The sequence below is a fragment of the Rhyacophila brunnea genome, unplaced genomic scaffold (genome assembly GCF_057557595.1).
Source record: "Rhyacophila brunnea isolate RB1 unplaced genomic scaffold, BYU_Rbru_1.0 scaffold_21, whole genome shotgun sequence".
NCBI classification, from domain to species: domain Eukaryota; kingdom Metazoa; phylum Arthropoda; class Insecta; order Trichoptera; family Rhyacophilidae; genus Rhyacophila; species Rhyacophila brunnea.
Window position 1 is genome coordinate 5950097 of NW_028232871.1, and position 18019 is coordinate 5968115.

The 18019-nt window shown below is 32.6% G+C and overlaps 1 protein-coding gene across 2 annotated transcripts in view; it reads left to right on the forward strand.

Annotated features, from left to right (window-relative positions):
- ASPP (Ankyrin-repeat, SH3-domain, and Proline-rich-region containing Protein) overlaps positions 1–18019 on the forward strand; it is a 1089659-nt gene that overhangs the window by 467160 nt on the left and 604480 nt on the right. For both annotated transcript variants that reach the window (XM_085948756.1, XM_085948757.1), the window contains one exon: positions 15235–15293. In XM_085948756.1, the coding sequence (XP_085804882.1) occupies positions 15235–15293 (59 nt within the window). The remainder of the gene's footprint in view (positions 1–15234; positions 15294–18019) is intronic.

Consider the following 18019-nt stretch of genomic DNA (forward strand, 5'->3'; position numbering starts at 1 on the left):
GACAACAATAAAATAATTGAAGGGAACATACAAGTGTATGCCATGTAATAGAGTTTACAAAAAACGATAAATACAAATGGGTAGGATACATAGCTTATAGAAAAGATAATCGCTGTACAAATATAGTCATTTTCTTTTATAAAAAGCATTTTTATATGCTGTACCATTATATTATTAGTAGAGACAAATACATCAATTTGACTAATAGTATTTCTTAAATATATTATAATACTGTTAATAATTTTATTTCTAAAAACATTCTTCCAAAAATTTGAAACTGGGTGGGACTTGGTCGATCAAGTAAGAATTATTGTAATATTTCAGGTGTGTTTCTCAAAGGTTCTGAAATGTCAATTTATAAACGTGTCAGAAACAGACGAAGACTTTCAAACGTCATTATTTCAAACGAAAACGTGTTTTATGTTACGTGATGGAAAACGGGGCATAATGTATTTATTATAAATAAACTCAAGATATGACAGCTATAAATAAATATTTTCTCTATTATAATTTTAGAAGTTTTATCTTTAATACATTTTTGAAGATTCGTTTATTGCTTTATAAAATTGTGTGTGTTTTCATTGCTTCGCGATTATTAGTATTCAAATATTTTAAAGATATCGAAAATTTAATTAAGTATCAAAAATTACAGTACAGAAGAAAATGTTGTTTCAATAATGGTAAGTATAAATAAACGATTGGTAAAATTAATGTATTCTTATTATTTTCTGTCATTTCTTCTCCGTGTCAGGTCTCAGAGTAGATCTTATAGAATTTGCATTTTAGTAGACTTGCATTACATGAAAATAGTTGTTTACTGGGTTTATGTGTTCTGCTAATACTTAAGACGATACATCAGTGAAACGGCAAATAATTTTCCATTTGAATTTTGGACTCCTGGCAATCGGAGGGCGAACGTCGAGGTGTGAATACGTCAATTTGCTTCGTGATGGCGACGGGGGTATTAATTCTTAAATCGTGTAAATATGACGAAAAACGTTACCCATTTACTTGAAAAAGAAAAAATGTCAATGAATATATTATTATTGTTACTAATAGAACAATAAACATAACATTAAAATGGATGCATGTTGGGTTTATATGACAAATTATATTTCGTTCGGCATGCGTCATTTGCACCCGCGACTCGCAATCCGCGAATCGCCTAGCCACGATCTTTTTAGACCATGCCTCAACTGAGGTATAGCCTTAAATATCTTAAATGCATTATTGCAACCCTTAAATTTACATAGTTCATTTCTAATGTTCATCACATTTAATGTTTAATATTATTATAAATTAACAGTGGCACCTGTGAATATAAACTATAAATATTTCGTTAGCACGTTTTGTAGATAACTGCAAGTTTTAAAATAAAATTTCATTCATATAAAAAATATAAAGAATAATTCAGTTTGTTGCTGATATGCAATAGGTACCATGTAATTAAGGGTTATAGTCGGAGGTCAATAATCAGTCAATAAACAAACTGTCATAATATTATTTACTTAATCCATTTTCAACATAATTATTTAGAACGTCCATGATGGCCGGCTGCTTAAACGTCGGTTTATATTGTCGTGGGTTCACAATATATTGTTTTTCAATTTGTGTTTGGAGTCAAGAGTATGGACCTAATTGGCTAACATCCATTTTTCGTAAAAAAAAAAAAAAATCTGTTAATACAACCTCACAACCTCCACTGAATGGAGGCCCATGTGACTATCTAAAGATCAAACATGTTGAAGTAGTAGTAATTTAGAAGCACATTAAATAATTCACAGTTTGCTTCATTGTCAAGGACTGTGCTGAGCAGTTTTTATCCAGCAGACGATTCTCTTTGGGTTGTCTTTGAACTCAGGAGAATATCTCGCTGACACCATAAATAATCATGCCGTATTCTTTGTTTGCCCAAGTGTTTTTCTTTTTTCAACGTCATGCAAGCTTTTATTCTCTATTTTCTCCAAGATGTCGGCCAACTCCCCCCCCCCACTCCTTCTTCCGGATCATATGGTCAAAAAACTTAAGAATTAGTTCGTCTCAGAGAGATGGTTGAAAACAGTTGTCATTTAAATAATAAAATTTTAATTATATTGCATATCGAAAGATAGATAAATCTTTTAAAAATAATCGTAATGTTTTTAGAATAAGCTGCCAAAAGTTGGTAAGTTGATAATTTAGGTATTTTGAGACTTACCAACTTTTGGCAGTAATAATAGATATAGTGTAAAAATGTATATATGTATGTAAAAAATGCATCACTCCTCATTTGTAAATTTGACTATAAAATATAGTATGATTTACGCGAATCATTTTGGGCGTGATGGACCCTCATTGGCCATATGGTATTATTATCGGTCAGGAATTTACGACACCTTATCGTTTGGCTACTGACACATTTTTTGGATGAATGCTTTTCTGCCTACTGAAGTCATTATATTATATCGTTATGGATACGGTAGTAAAAAACGGACGAATGAGAAAATACTACGAGAATATATAATAAAAATCGTATCACAAGATAAATTATGTCATGATGCTTTTCCAAAGTTATTTTTTATATAAAAAAAAATATTTTAAAGAAACTTATAATGAGTGTACATCGTTTAAGTTTAGTTAAAAATTAAAAGAAAGTTTAACATAATATAATGGTCAAAACTAATTTATTTGAGATAAAGCCAGATTAATCCATATACTTTGTTGAAAAACTATTGGTTTTTCCTGAGTGGCTGACAGGGCTTTAGCCTAGGGGCCCGGGCTCAGGAAGGGCCTGGCGTGACGAGTCGACCGATAAGTGAGATAAACACAGACCACAAATTTGCTCTAATAGTAAACAAAAGTCGCCTGCGGCGCTATTTTCATTCGATGATTATTAATAATTAAAATATTTGATTGTACGATACAATTTTTAACTGAGTGCCGATACTCGACAACTCCATAATCCAAAGAATGTATGTACATATTAAAAATACAAAAAATCGCTAAAAATGCACCTTAATTTTACCGCGTGCAGCATGGAAAACGCTAGGTACTGTAGCGCGTCACACTGCCTACCCTTTGCGATAGGTAGGGGGGGGGGGCTGCCAAACATCCTACCCTGGGGGCCCGCTTCAGGATGTGGGGGCCATGGGTGTAATTGTTGTGTTTGTCAACCACCCTCTAATTTTATATGTTCAGTCATGTTGCGATTCGATGTGTCGATGTGATATTATGTGAGTCTTTACAAAAGAAAACGCGCGTGAACATTTATATCGTTTTGTATTTTGTATAAAGAACAATTATTACACTTCTGGTGATATGAAATAAAACGCTGTCAGTCGTCGCATACGTGATTCTGCGTCAGCGGTCGGACACAATATTATGCAGTGGGGATTTTCTTCTAACGTAGATAACGCAAAAGGGGCCTCGAAACTTCAAACCAATCACACAATTATTCAATTATACCAATATATTAAAAAGATGCATATTTCACAATATACGTTGAGTATAAAATATTACACAAGGCATAACAAAATCCATGTAAATAGCATCAAAGATAAGTATAATGCAACCACTCAAACAAATAAGTACTTGAATACAAAAATAAAACAATAAAATTAGTATGTGTCACCACTATCATCTTCAATAATAATACATCTTTTTAGAGATACATTGATATTTTTACTAGGCACATAAGTATCTAGTTGGAATTATGGTTTCTTTTATTTTATTTGTATTATATGTAAAATCTCTTCATAATATGTCAATCTCTTGGCCCTTCAACTTCCTATGCCCACCACTGAATATAATATTATGTTGTTTTATAAAAATTTGCATTGTGAAATGACCCATTTGAGCTACCCCATCTCCACCTATCATATGCTGACTACTATAATTCCTCGAAAAAGTATGTTAATATAACCTTCGATTATGGAGTAAGTCTATTCTACCATCACCACGGGAGGTGCCCTGGTTTGTAGAGTCTCCTTTGACGAAGAATGACCTTAAGTTAATACTGAGGCTAAGAACAGGGCACACAATGGGCAAAAGATTTGATGTCCTCGTGTGAAGAAGTGAATCGCAGCTCTGCGATGAATCTCGTGTTTTAGAGGACATTGTACCTACAGTGCCCTAAATATGAACTTCACAAAGTACAGCTGCGAATTGCGGATATCTATGAGAATGTCGACGAATTGAAAGGTGTCCTGGCGGTGGGTAAGACGGAAGAGCTATGCAAAATTGTAAAGTTATTTAACAGAATAGGAGTGAGGACCTGATCGACGGATCCCCTTCTAGAAGAGAAGAGGCGATATGACAGCGAGTCGCAGTCAAAGCCTCGGTTAAATCACAAAAAAAAACCTTCGATTATTAGACGTCCGCTTAGGTGTAAAAATAAAGGTATTTCGTGACATAGTGTCATTAAGAAAAATGGGAAATGGTGGCATCCTACACATTATCAATCCAGCAAGTCGAATATGTTTCACGTCCTTCTGTTCAAATAATTATATTTGTGTATCGAAGGACTTTCCTGGAAATATAATTATTTCATGATTTATGTTAATACTGAGCTTTCTCTTCTATTATATTCGGTAGACCTTCTCCCAGCACTGCAATATGTGATTATAATTTAATAAAAATACTCATATCTATGTCAAATATGAATATATCAAAATGATGCTATTCCAAATTTGTTGGGAAAAATACAGAGTTGCTATCTCGAAAATTTCAATTTATCGTGTACAAAGAACTAGAAATCTGTCATTCAACTCATTTTTGTAGTCTGTCAATGGCTTTCAGTGACCACGTTTGGTTCATTACAAAATTAAAGCTCTCATAAATAAGCCACGTCTCTCTTTATCGAGTTAATGTAGCCTTCACTTCATAGTCTATGGCCGGAGCCATACAAAATATTTATTTTCCTTGTGTACCCGTCCTAAATAAAGATTGAAGTGTCGCTTTTCATAGACATCGAGTCATTCATTCGGGGAGAGGTTGTAAACCGTAACAAGAAGTGTTAACTTATTAATTAATTTATAAATTCGTACTGACTGACTGAAGTTTACTCCACCTCATGAGTAGCTTAATAATTGTTATTAAATTAATGTATTTATTATTGTTTTGTAATACATAACAATACAAGATCTATTTAATATAATTTATGTAATTATCTGCTAATCAGATACACTTAACAATTTTTTTTATTTTTAATTACATGAAATAATCATTATTAAATTTATATTTATTTTTTGATTCGTGAATATTACACTCTTTATTGAACAAACAGAATTTGAAAACACTTCAGATATATTATGTACCTATTCCTAATGGAAAAAAACTTTTTGAAAAAAATACGATGTCCACTGTATTTGCGCCGATATACTTTACCAATTGAGTCATGTGCGTCTTATATAATTACGACGAAATTAACTAGTAGGTGTTTACATTCCTGAAACTCTTCAAAATCAATTAACTTTTGCTTTTTTATTTGTAAACCCAGGGCCCTATGTGAGAACTTGCGAGTGCAAGCCGCCCGGTCGACATGACGTCATATGACATCATTGTGACGTACTACCGGAGTGATAATAGCATTCGAGAAAATAACGCTGGTCAGACAGTGGCGTTATTCATTGTCACCATACACATATAGGTGTTTCATCATAATAATATATATGGTGAGCACTGTGTGCTGGGCGGCATGCCCTCAGCGTGTATTGGCTGACGTCACAATTACGTCATGTCGTCGGCTGACACACGAGTCGATAGTTAGGAAATCGCGGTACAAAGTATCAATTATTACCTTAATTACTAACTGGTGTCAAGATCTCTCAAAATTTAAAATATAACGTATTTGCACTTGCTAATAATTTAAGTAATATACTAACAATATAATATATCTAACATTCTTTTGAGCATACATAATTTGGAAACATATTATATAGTACCTACGATATAAAAAAAGACCACCAGCGGGACTCAAACCGACATCTACAGAATTCGCGCAATACTTACTTAGATTAGTTACAAACTTAGGTGTATTTTTTAAAAGTAAAACTTTTTTCGTAAGAATGCTCGAATGAACTGAAAATGAGCCCAACAATCGTAACGAAATATCATATTCAGGGAACTGAAATAAGTGGAGTAAGAATGTGTGGAGAAACAAGAAACTGATCTCGAGTGTGGAAGAAAATGGGATAAACTTCAACACGTGTAAAGAATATGCTTGTCTTTAGTTCTGACAACTGCTCTCGTTTTATGTACTGACGCAAATTTAATATTGGTGTATTTGAAGGTTGCAACACACAATATTGCACATCTATAATGTCTGGTTCATTTCCGTAGGACACTCACACAATTCAAAACCCTGCGTCAGAATGTAGTGTATTTGGGGAATAGCCTATCGGAATTATATTTATTAATCTGTTCTGTGATCATATCCGTATCAGGAAAGCACGATAAAATGTGAGGGTCAATTGAATGAATAACTTACCAAAAAAAGATAATATAAAAAGTTAAAAGTTTTATTTTAGTATAAACGTGAATGATTTAGTCAACATCAAAAGTTTACATAATTTACTCTGTTTATTACATTAATTTTGCAACGATGTCTACACAGTGCACGACCTTTGATTAATTCACTTAACTTTTAGTATAAAAAATATTATTTGAATGCTGAAGGTCATATTTCAATTTGAAAACAGTACTTCATTTATTTGTACACAATATTCACAGGTTTACGGAAGCAAACTTCAACTCTAACCTTTTGTACTCGTTAGAAGCATATTTTTTTTCAAAATGTTACTTTTTTTAAATATTTCTTTTGTTTTTATTTAATATTCTATATTTTTAAAAATATATCATTTTCAAAATAATAAATTCCTAATAATGAACGATTTTTTTAAAATAGAAGACTATTTTTATCTTATCCGTTTTCTTGCTGTTATCAGATTTATTGGCAATTGGCAACAATTCAATGTGGATGCTTCCCGCTTCATAAAAATATTTTTTTAACAGACTTCTGAGACGAGATATGGATTTTAACCACTTGCTCAATGATTTAGGTTTTAATTCAAACACACATTGGTAAGCAACTTGAGATACAACTAGAGTTGGGTATTTCCCGAGAAAATCTCAATCTTGAGATTCGGGATTACCAGAAGAGAATTCTCGAGAGTTCCCGAGATATCGGGAAATTTTAAAAAAAACTCTAAAAATCCTAAAATCAGTATAAAAACAGACAAATTCCAAAAAAATATGACTTTTTTATTTATTTAAGAAAATAAACAAAATAGAAGTAGGAAAACAAAAATAATTCAAAACATTACTTATTAAAATGGAATTTCAAAAAAACACAGACTGTCAATGGCTGCGTCTGACAATTGCATACGCTTTTGATACACAAAATTCCCTGATATTGCAAAAATTGCGCTCATTTTGAGTCGACGTTGGCTTAATTTTGTTAAATGCTCCGATCAGTCTTTGAAAGTTTTGTGCTTTATGTCCACTTTTTTCATATAGAAATTGTTTTTTCAATTAATATTTGAACATAAAAAAATCCCAAATCCCGAGAAAAGATTCTCCGGAGAGGATTTCCCGAAATGTTAAAAATTTCAATTCTCGAGATTCGGGATGGGAAATCTCGAAAATTTAACCCAAAGCTCCACGACTTTATAAGCCGAAATGTTACTGCTCGTCCATTATTTGTGTTATGTATAAAAAGTTTTTATTTTATCTCATTACCACCGTCTGCGTTTTTATGATTTGGTCTATATTATTAATACGAGGCATGTCAAACAATAATTGACAATATCTGTCTAAGTGGAAGAAATCGGCCATATTAGCTTAAATACTACTTACTTCATTACATAAGACTGGCGCTATAGACAATTCTGTCCATGGCTATGTCTAAGCCTATCCCGAGCTCTTTTTATCCAGTCAGTCACACTTAGCCTCTCTACGTCCATCTTGACGTTATCCATCCATCTCCTTCCGAGACAGCCGATTTCCTACAGCAGTTCTTTCACAAACTTTACGGAGAGCTCTAAATTCATCGCATCCAACAACGCAACTGGCCCATCTGACTCTTCGCGTCATCAAGACATTGACTATATTGGACTTAAATTATTGTTCTCAGCTTGCATAGATATCTCCTGTTTGTCAGTTGGGTTCATGGTTACACACCCATTCAGAGTGATTAGTTTGACGGTCACATTGTATACCCGAAATTTCCAATTCTTGATCATTTTTTCTGTCAGATGGGTTTGCCATACGGTTACAGCACTGTCGATTCGTTTTTGTAACCTATTGCTTTTTTGCAATACAGCTATCCATTATATCTCTCAATATTCAAACATCGATTCATATGGATTTTAATTATCTAATTTGATTTGTTCGAGCCTACTTCAGTTCTGTTTTGTCAACTTTAATACTGGATGTCTTGATTTATATTAAAATTAATTGCTAATATTTTATTAGATTAGTAGATTTCGAGTAGGAAATCATTAAACTTTTTATTAAAGCTTCAAGCTAATAATTAATCGACATGTCTTTTTAAATTATATTATCGTGACAAAACTTTAGACGTAATAGTTGCCTAAGGCTGTCATTCTGAATTAATAATGATAACCCAATTAATTAATGTAATATTTAAGAAAACTTCTCTACAGACTGATATTAAATATAAGACAGTTAAGCTAAAAATCCAGGTAGAAAACGTAACATTGCTCTTGACCGTATATTTGTCAAAAATACATGTTGCATTTTAACACAAATTTAGAATTAACCAATAAGTCTTTTCCACAAATTATTAAATATGTACTTGAATTTGTTTTAAATGTATAATTCTTGTTAAGGCGAACAATTAAGCTTAAGCTGATACTGAGGCTAAGAACAGGGCACACAATGGGTAAAAGATTTGATGTCCTCATGAGAAGAAGCGATTCGCAGCTCTGCGATGAATGTGAAGTTTTGGAAGACATTGTACATAATATAGCAGTACAATGCCCTAAATTTCATATGAATTCAAATATGAATCAATTGAAAAGTGCCCTGGCGGTGGGTAAGACGGAAGAGTTTAGCAAAATTGCAAAGTTCTTTAACAGAATTGGAGTGAGGACCTGATCGGCGGATCCCCTTCTAGAAGAGAAGAGGCGATATGACAGCGAGTCGCAGTCAAAGCTTCGGTAAAATCATAAAAAAAGGTGAACACACATGTCCAAACGATAAAACAGCCAACCACTTTTCAATTCACATAAATGTAACGTAGACAAATCACCTCCATCTGTTGAAATACAAAAAAACATTGTCTAAAATCTTTAATTATTAGATATATATTTAAAAAAAATGTTTATTTACTCATATACTTACGTAAAAAATGTTTCTCTACGGTTGACCCCAACTGATTCCAGGGGTCACCAGTACATTATAAGAAGAACTTACGATTACTTGAGTCCTCGTGAAGGCGGGACCTCCCAAGCAGACCCTACCAAGGGCATTCCAACAAAAAGGACAAAACAGGCGACCCTTTGACTCTCTGAATAAAGCGGCGCGGTCTGTCTTTTGTCGGACATCATTGCTTTTAAAATGTCATCATCGTTAATGTTAATCCAGAGGTCTTATCCTCAGAATGTATAAGAGGATATTTTATAAAATCAGTTTCCGCCCGGACGGTCGTCGGTCAGCTAAATTGAGCTTTTTTTATATTCTATTTGACTTGGCAAGATCAAAAGCTTGATTGGGTTCCTAATTAATTTATTACTAAGTTGATATTTATCACGGATACATAAAACGTTCTTTTTGTACTGATCTAGTTATGATTTATTTTGTGTTTTTTTTTTTTAAATTATTTAATTATTAATTTTTTAATGAAATGGCAAGAAATTTACATCTAGATATATTTAGTACCTACTGTCAGTCGTATTTGCGAATTTAATCTATATTATAAATCTTTATTTGAAGGTAATCATAGATTTTTTTGTTGTTGTTTGCGTGAATACTTGCAAGACGCGACTGACAGATGTCACCTGCTTACAAGTCATACTAATAAAAAATGGTCTTACACGCAGCATGCTGCATGCTACAAGAAAAAAATAGCAATCAGTGATTTGTGACATTACATGCATCTCGGCATAAGGCTGAAATCCAGATAAAGCAGAGTAAGTAGTGATGATAATACAAATTTATATATGTGCTTAGATAAATATTCTATCACCTACCGATAATAATTATTAACCGTCAAACTAATTTTCCAAGTTTACACTAGTCAAAAAGTTAACAAGCACACTGTAGGCTTTGACTTACAAAACCAATTATTATCTAAGCTAATGCCTGAAGTAGGTACTCACTGCAAATGATGTTAGCGTGTGGTGTTTATTTATCTTTGATGTTTAATAAACTGCACTTCGCATAACGGTTACGCGTGCCTTCAAATTAACAGCTAGTCAGTTAAAATACTTCATAATCATTCTACAAACGAGATTATCGAGTCGTTTTTAGAAGAGGTGAGCTAGCATGCACTCATTGTTTTCAAGGTATTGATATATTATCATCTACATACCGAGAAACGTCACTATAGTCAGAATGCACAGAATAGCACACCCTAAAGTTGTAGACATTAAAGCGATGCGATACGTATTTTATTTTTAAAATTCTATTTTATTTCTTTGCTACAATATAATTTTTTGGTTTGTTTTTTTTTCTACCCAGTTGATTTACCTGTTCCTTTTATTCCAAATGACATGTTGTGAATGTCATGAATTAATAATTTGTTATGTGCTCAATGTGCATTTTTTAAATAAATAAAAAAATAAATACTGATATATTCTTTATTTAAACCTATTGAATGGTAAACCAACGATATGTCGTTGTTCATAATAACAGCGAGAAATGCTAACAACGATCGTTGTTGATGTCATAATGCTTGAAATGATAAATTATTTTGGAAACATTTTTTAACTTTTAATTAAGTACTTTTTTAAACACACAGTTTGTGTGTAATTAAAGATATTTGTAAATGGGAAAATTCTATCTCGTTATGCAACTTTTAATTGTCAATAAAACGTTATTATAATATTATTCACACGAAGTAATTGATTGATTTTTTCAAACTTCGTGCTGAAATACTTAAAATATACATATATTTTTTTTAGAATTATTATGAATAACCATGTCCTTGCTTTTTCGTACAAGGTGGTTGTTAGTAATTTTAAACAATCACAAACACTCAGGCTTTGAGAACATCACGTAACAATTGTGTCCTCATCGGTGATCGAACCCAGAACTCTCGGGTGGAAGGCCAGCGCCTTGCACACTGCACCACGAGAGCCGCCAACATAAAATAATATATTGTATTGTATATTTATTGCTCGTGTTGTTGTTATTCGTCTCCCGCACGAAATGCATTACAATAATTATCGTGTCGTTATTTATATAATAATTATTAAGTCGTGTCCCAGTGTATCAATTATTTTTAGAGTTATATTTTGTCCAAAATTATTACAAATTAACCGCAATTATTCATCTTTAGAAAATAGAGCTATAAATTATACTTACTAGATAGCTGGAGGCAAAGTGAGTCGCCTGTAGTAATCGCTTTTTAGTCTTTAGACGTCCCTACTTCACAATCGAAATGCCCCAAAACTTCTTCAGCAATAATAATTTACAAGACTTACGCTTCGCAAAGTCGTGCCGGCAAAGAGTTTAATAACTTGCGTTTTGATAACGCTTTTGGCATCTGGGTTTTAATAAATTATGCAAAGGTAATTTATTTTCGATTAGAGATAATATTTGGCAACCAATATTATTATTTAGACATATTTTTTATAATATAATATTATGCTTGCTTGGTTAATCGATTACTTCAGTTCTGTCTTAATCTTTGGTACGATTTAGTTTTGAGTGAATTATGATTCTAGTTTAATTCAAAATTATATATTATGTAATGCTTGTACACATGGTAGATAATAATCCCAGATGATATAATATACTGGAGCAATGGTGGCTCGAGGAATTTCTAGGTGGTGGGGTTTAGTCATTAATTATCAAATATATGTACAAGTATGTACCTACCTACATTCTCATATTAGTATAGGTACATTATGTACGAAGCTACTTATAATAACATGATTTGATTAATGAGGAAATGAGTAATTTTTCAGAATAAATATTATGATTATCTGGGTCGTTACTTAATCAAATCTAAAAATCGTGCTTCAAAATATAAACTTAATTAATAATAATTTTTATTATAGTACATCAGTTTTGAACAACAACATAGTAACAACGAGCGTTTTTACTCACCTATGGGGTCATTCTATTCTGTCCCTAGTATGCGTATAGTAACGCTAATGCATTCACATACTTTGTAGAAAGAGATTTGTACCGCAGCAACGGGATGGGACTGAGTGACCCCGATCATCAAAAAATAGACGCCGAGCATCCTTAATTTGTACATATGTGTCATCGTGAAATATTGCTTATTTAATTTAATAAATTATTTTAATACGGCGCAATCATTATTATATTATTACAAAATTTACAATTATTGCTTTATTTATTTGTATAATAATAATAAATATCTCTCTAAAATTGCGACGGATTTAGATAGATAATATAAATTAAATAATTCATTTAATCATTTAAATAAGTAGGTATATTATGTCAATGATAAAAATATCGGACGTTTTTTACGCATTCTCCACATGATAATGATGTGGGGATGGTCCCTATGAACCCTTAAGGTAGAGTCGCCCCTGGCTGGAGCAACTCGTACACATGGTAGATAAAAATCCCAAATATAATAGACTGGAGGAACAATTTCTTGACTTGAAATAATATATATTACGGCATTATGGCAGAAAAGTGTAGGTAGGTACCTACTGGGGGAATATTTAATAAGAAAACAGAACTGTGTCAAAATATCAATTAATTCGAAATGATATTTATCTGTATATTTACATCAATTATAGAACATTCTATCAGTCATGGATTTGGGGACGTGGAGGTTTGATGCACTGACTAATTCTGAGGTCTCCAAGAATAAAAAACTAAGTAAAAACCATAAATTCCGACAGCCAACGTATCTAAATGGTAAAAATATTAATGCTCCTGTCCTGTAGCATAAAATAAAAATAATTATTAATGAAGATGATAATATTATGTTATATGCCCTTTTGATGTTTTCTTATGGTTATGTTAATATTTTAATACTCAATGTGTGAGAAATATGCATTTTTGTTTTAAGATTTTGGTATAAGTTAACATTTATATGACTGGGTTTAACTGTTTCGAGGCCCCCTTTTAAATCTTCTGAGGAATCGATCGCGTCAACTGCGTCGAAAAAAAATCGCCATCGCATCATATTATTGATATTATGACATAGTAATGAATTAATTTCTTATTACAATTTATTTATAGTACTGAGATATTATGTACGTGGAACAAATCGCAAAGCAAACGCAAAAAGGCTGGTCGGATGCGAAGACCGTTAGTTAACTGCGTCAACTAAAAAATGCGTCAGTAGTAAGGTGTTGTTTTAACCATCGTTGAATGTACTATGCATAGCTATACATCAAGGTTAACAGTAAGTTATCTGTAGTACCCACTACGATGAGTATTTATTAGACCCTAACTAGTGAATCCAATCCCGAGCCAAAATCTTGATCCCGGGATTTCGGGATTACGATTTGACGATCCTGGGATTGGCATTTTTTTCAATAGTTAATATAAAATTTCTATATATACAAATAACGTTGATAAAATCGGTCAAAAATAATTTTAGTATAGTTTATACAATTTAAGACATTTATTGTTTTGTTGTTTTTATTTAATAAAACGCAATTTTTTTTGTAGTACTTATTCCACTTTTAATCAATAGATTAGGGCCGGTTTCGTCCGCCTTAGTAGGACATTTTCAGTGGGACATTCAGGCGGACGAAACCGGTCCTAATCTATTGATTAAAAGTGGAATAAGTACTACAAAAAAAATTGCGTTTTATTAAATAAAAACAAAAATACAATGCAGTTCCACCATGAATTGACAGTTAACAAAATAAAAGACATTTATTGTTAATAGTGTGTACGGTCAATCTTGGAAATACATAGGTTTAATGGAGTAAATAATATTGTAATATGTAGATATAAATAATAATGTGGAAGTAAAACAGTTTTATTTATATAATATGAAAAGATAACAAATACAAGTTCTTATTAATTGAGTTAGCATTTACTTGGTAGAATTCCATTTTACAAGAAATGAAAATATAATTAATATTAAATTCTACAGGTTTTTAAAAAAAGGTTTGTCGATAGCTATTTCGGTTGTAACACCATTATCAAGACTACCTATCGACAAACATTTTTTTTAAAACCTGTAGAATTTAATATTAATTATATTTTCATTTCTTGTTAAATACAAGTTCAATTAAAATAAAAAAAATGACAAATGCATTAAAAAACATGGTGGAATTACTTTGTTAAAAGTGCGAAGCATTGTTTTTTTCAATCTTTCTCATTTTTATTAATTTATGTGAAAAAATAAAATGAATTGGCAACACATGGGTAATAAATCAAACTTCATTCAATCTCAGCTTATTTCTAATGTATTCGTATGTTATTAAAAGTATTTTTTCTGTTATTTTTTCGTTTTTATTTTATTTTCCATAAAAATTAATAAAAAACTCAATCCCGAAAGTTTCGGGATTATGTTTACCAATCCCGGGATTCACAGGTATCGAATATAGTTCGGGATCCCGGGATTGGAATCCCCAACCCTTACTTAGCACCTACCAGGGAAAGTTTATTTATGCATTTTATTGGCATCTGTGGCGAAGAGTGGACTTAAGGCCGGTTCGGATTAGTCGAGTAGTTTAGTAGAGTGGCGAATGATTTAGTTACCACTAAATGATTTAATAACTGAATACTGTCCGAACACAGTAAATTAGTGAGTGACGTGTCAAAATGAAGATAGCACAATCATGTTGTGAACGACTTTTCTTAGTTGTATAAAAGTTCCCTAGGTTTCTTGACAGTACCTACATCATTTCACTTAATTTTTGTACATTATGTTGATTGAAAGCACATCCTGGATAGTTAATACTTGTATATTACCAGAAATTCTTACTTTTTTCCTCTCTCATCATCAACTATAATATATCAGTTGATATTGAATCCATCATATAGATTTTTGAAAATGAATACTGCACAATGCGTTCTGGAAGGTTTTTCTCCTATAAGTTTTAACAATTTACTTATTTTTTCCAGGTGGACGCCGCGCTCTCACTAGCGATGGTATGAAGGAGCCAGGAACACCCGACGAAGTGGTAAGATATTTTGTCTTCTTCTTTCGATTCATTTATTCTTCAAGTGTGGTATATTTAAACACTTCAATTAACCCAATCTATTCGATATGATTTGCGGTAGCTAGCAGTTCAGGTTCAGTTCAGTTCAGGAGCATGCGTCCATTTAATATTCTGTTTATTGTTCTATTAGTAACAATAATAATATATTCATTGACATGTTTTCTTTTTAAAGTAAATGGGTAACGTTTTTAGTCATCTTTACACGATTTAAGAATTAATACCCCCGTCGCCATCACGGAACAAATTGACGTGTTCCCAGCTCGACGTTCTCTCTCCGAATGCCAGCTAGTTCAAAATTTCGTCGCGCCTATAGTTGAAAATTATTTGCCGTTTCACTGATGTATCGTCTTAATAGAAATATTAGGTTTTGAGGTCAGATCACTATCCCTGTTTAGAACAGTGAGTTTGAAATGGTTGAGCAGTGAGGTTGATGGTTGAAATCATCGCCGATGTTGTCCGATAACGGATATGGCATATAAAAATCTCAAGTGGCTGACAACGGTCAACCAATTGTACAAGTGCCATTTGAATATGATGAAACGTCTTGAGGAAGCATAAAAATATTTGATTTATTACTTAAACAAATAATAAAATGGCTTTCAAATATGTATTCAGTAATTCAATGCTGGTGTGAAAATGTATTTTTCACATCACCGTGTCAATGAATGTACATGCGCTCGAATCTACAACGCCGCGTGTGAAATTTACACCTGGATCGAGTAAGCGATGTTTACATATCGATTTCTTGAATTAATATCTCAGTGGACCGGCGTTTACCTGGCCTTATCACCTGTACAAACAATAAACCTAATACTGAACTCACATATACTTCAGTAACTTCACGGTGATTGTAAAGTTTCATTCATCGTTTTTAATCTAAGCTATTTAAACTTTATCTCGTATTATTTCAATAAATACCGCTTAAATACGTTAAAGTTCCCACCACCACCCGTCATATATGCACAGTCGTGGATATGCACGGCCGCTTTCTATGACGATTTAAACATGTCTGAAAGAAGTGATTTTAAGTGCTCATTCCATCCCGAGACGGAGCCGCACGGGACTGATGCTGCAACCATGCACCGTAGTGCTTAAAGAAGAAAGTTAAGTGAAATTTTTTGTTTTGTTTTTTGGACTGGCTCTGCTGTCCGCTGACGTTAAGCGCTTTGTGTTAAATAAGTTTTAGAATCACACGTGTAAAAGAGGTAAAAAAAATATATTACAATGTTAGCTTGGTAATTTTTTCTACACAGAAAAAGAATTCCTTTAAGGGGGACATGCTCAGCGTACGTCAAAATGGAGCTTTTATGCTATTTTCAAAGCATGATCCTGGACATTCCTAAAACGTTGTAGATAATCTATTTACATAATTTTGAAGCCTTATTATCTTTTATATATGACTGCATAAAGTATTTTTATTACATACAATAGTATTATTTTAAACCTCTCTAATGTTTTAGAATATAGTCATATTTCAAGACGTCCATATGAAGTGGTGTTAAGATTTTTTATATTAATTAATTTTTTAAAGCATTTATAAAACCATTACTAAAATTTATGTCGACATTATTATAGAAAAAATTATATTGATAATCTCTGTGATCCCAAATTTGACAAGAATTAGGCATTTTATTATTTAAAAAATGGGCAAGATTTACACATTTAAAGATAATTTTAAAGATACTGATTATAAGCTATATCTTTGACCATTCAAATGTGATAAACATTCTACGAATAATGTTTGCTTTATAATAATTAATTATTGACCTAAGAATAATTTAGTATTTTTTTTTAAATACGCCATTTCTATTGGTATTTCCCAGTGGAAATACAACATATGGCCGTAGCCATAAATTGACAAACGATAAATAAAGTACGAGTACCTAACCGAAAAAAAATATTATTTTTAAAAATGGTACATGTTGAAACACGCGCGTTACCATGATCTTAGTAAGTATTTAAAAAAAATCAAATGGCCCCAATACATATAAGATAGTATCTTCTTCTTCGGCCATGTTTGTCTCTTAAATCAAGCATATGAATACCACACGGTGCCTCCAAGAATAGCTGTCAATCGCCAGTTTACTTGCGTTATTCCCGGTAACGCCATCATCTCGTGACTCCGCCGTATACACTGAAGATACTATTTAGCGGCCTTCTATGACAACGTAATCAGGTCGGTTTGAAGAACAGGTAAGCTACGCTGAAGTTATATTTAGGCGTCCGTGGCACATGACTGAGCCAGGTCCAACGTCACCTCTTCTCTCTCGTAATGAGCAACGTTGATGAGAGACTGCTTGGTTCACTTTCTTATTTTCTCCTTACTCCTAAAGTCACACCACCGCACGCCCAGAATCCGTCGCAAACATATGTTCTTGAATATCAGTTTACTCTTGATTTGAGCTTGGTGAGGTGCCATGATTCGCTATCGTAAAACAGATTCGTCAGAATGTAAGCGTCGAATAGGAAAATGGCATTTGGATATATGCCCCCAGACACTCTGAATCGAGTTGAATGTTGCTCCAACTTTTTCCATTCGGATAGCGATCACTCATTGCAAAATTCCTTCTCGTTCGCTTGGCCTTTAGTGTTATTTTTCTAATATTAATAGCTATTGACCGAAGGTATTTGATGGCATTTGAATTTAAATTCTAATCGATATAAGTTTTGTACTATTCCATTTGAGT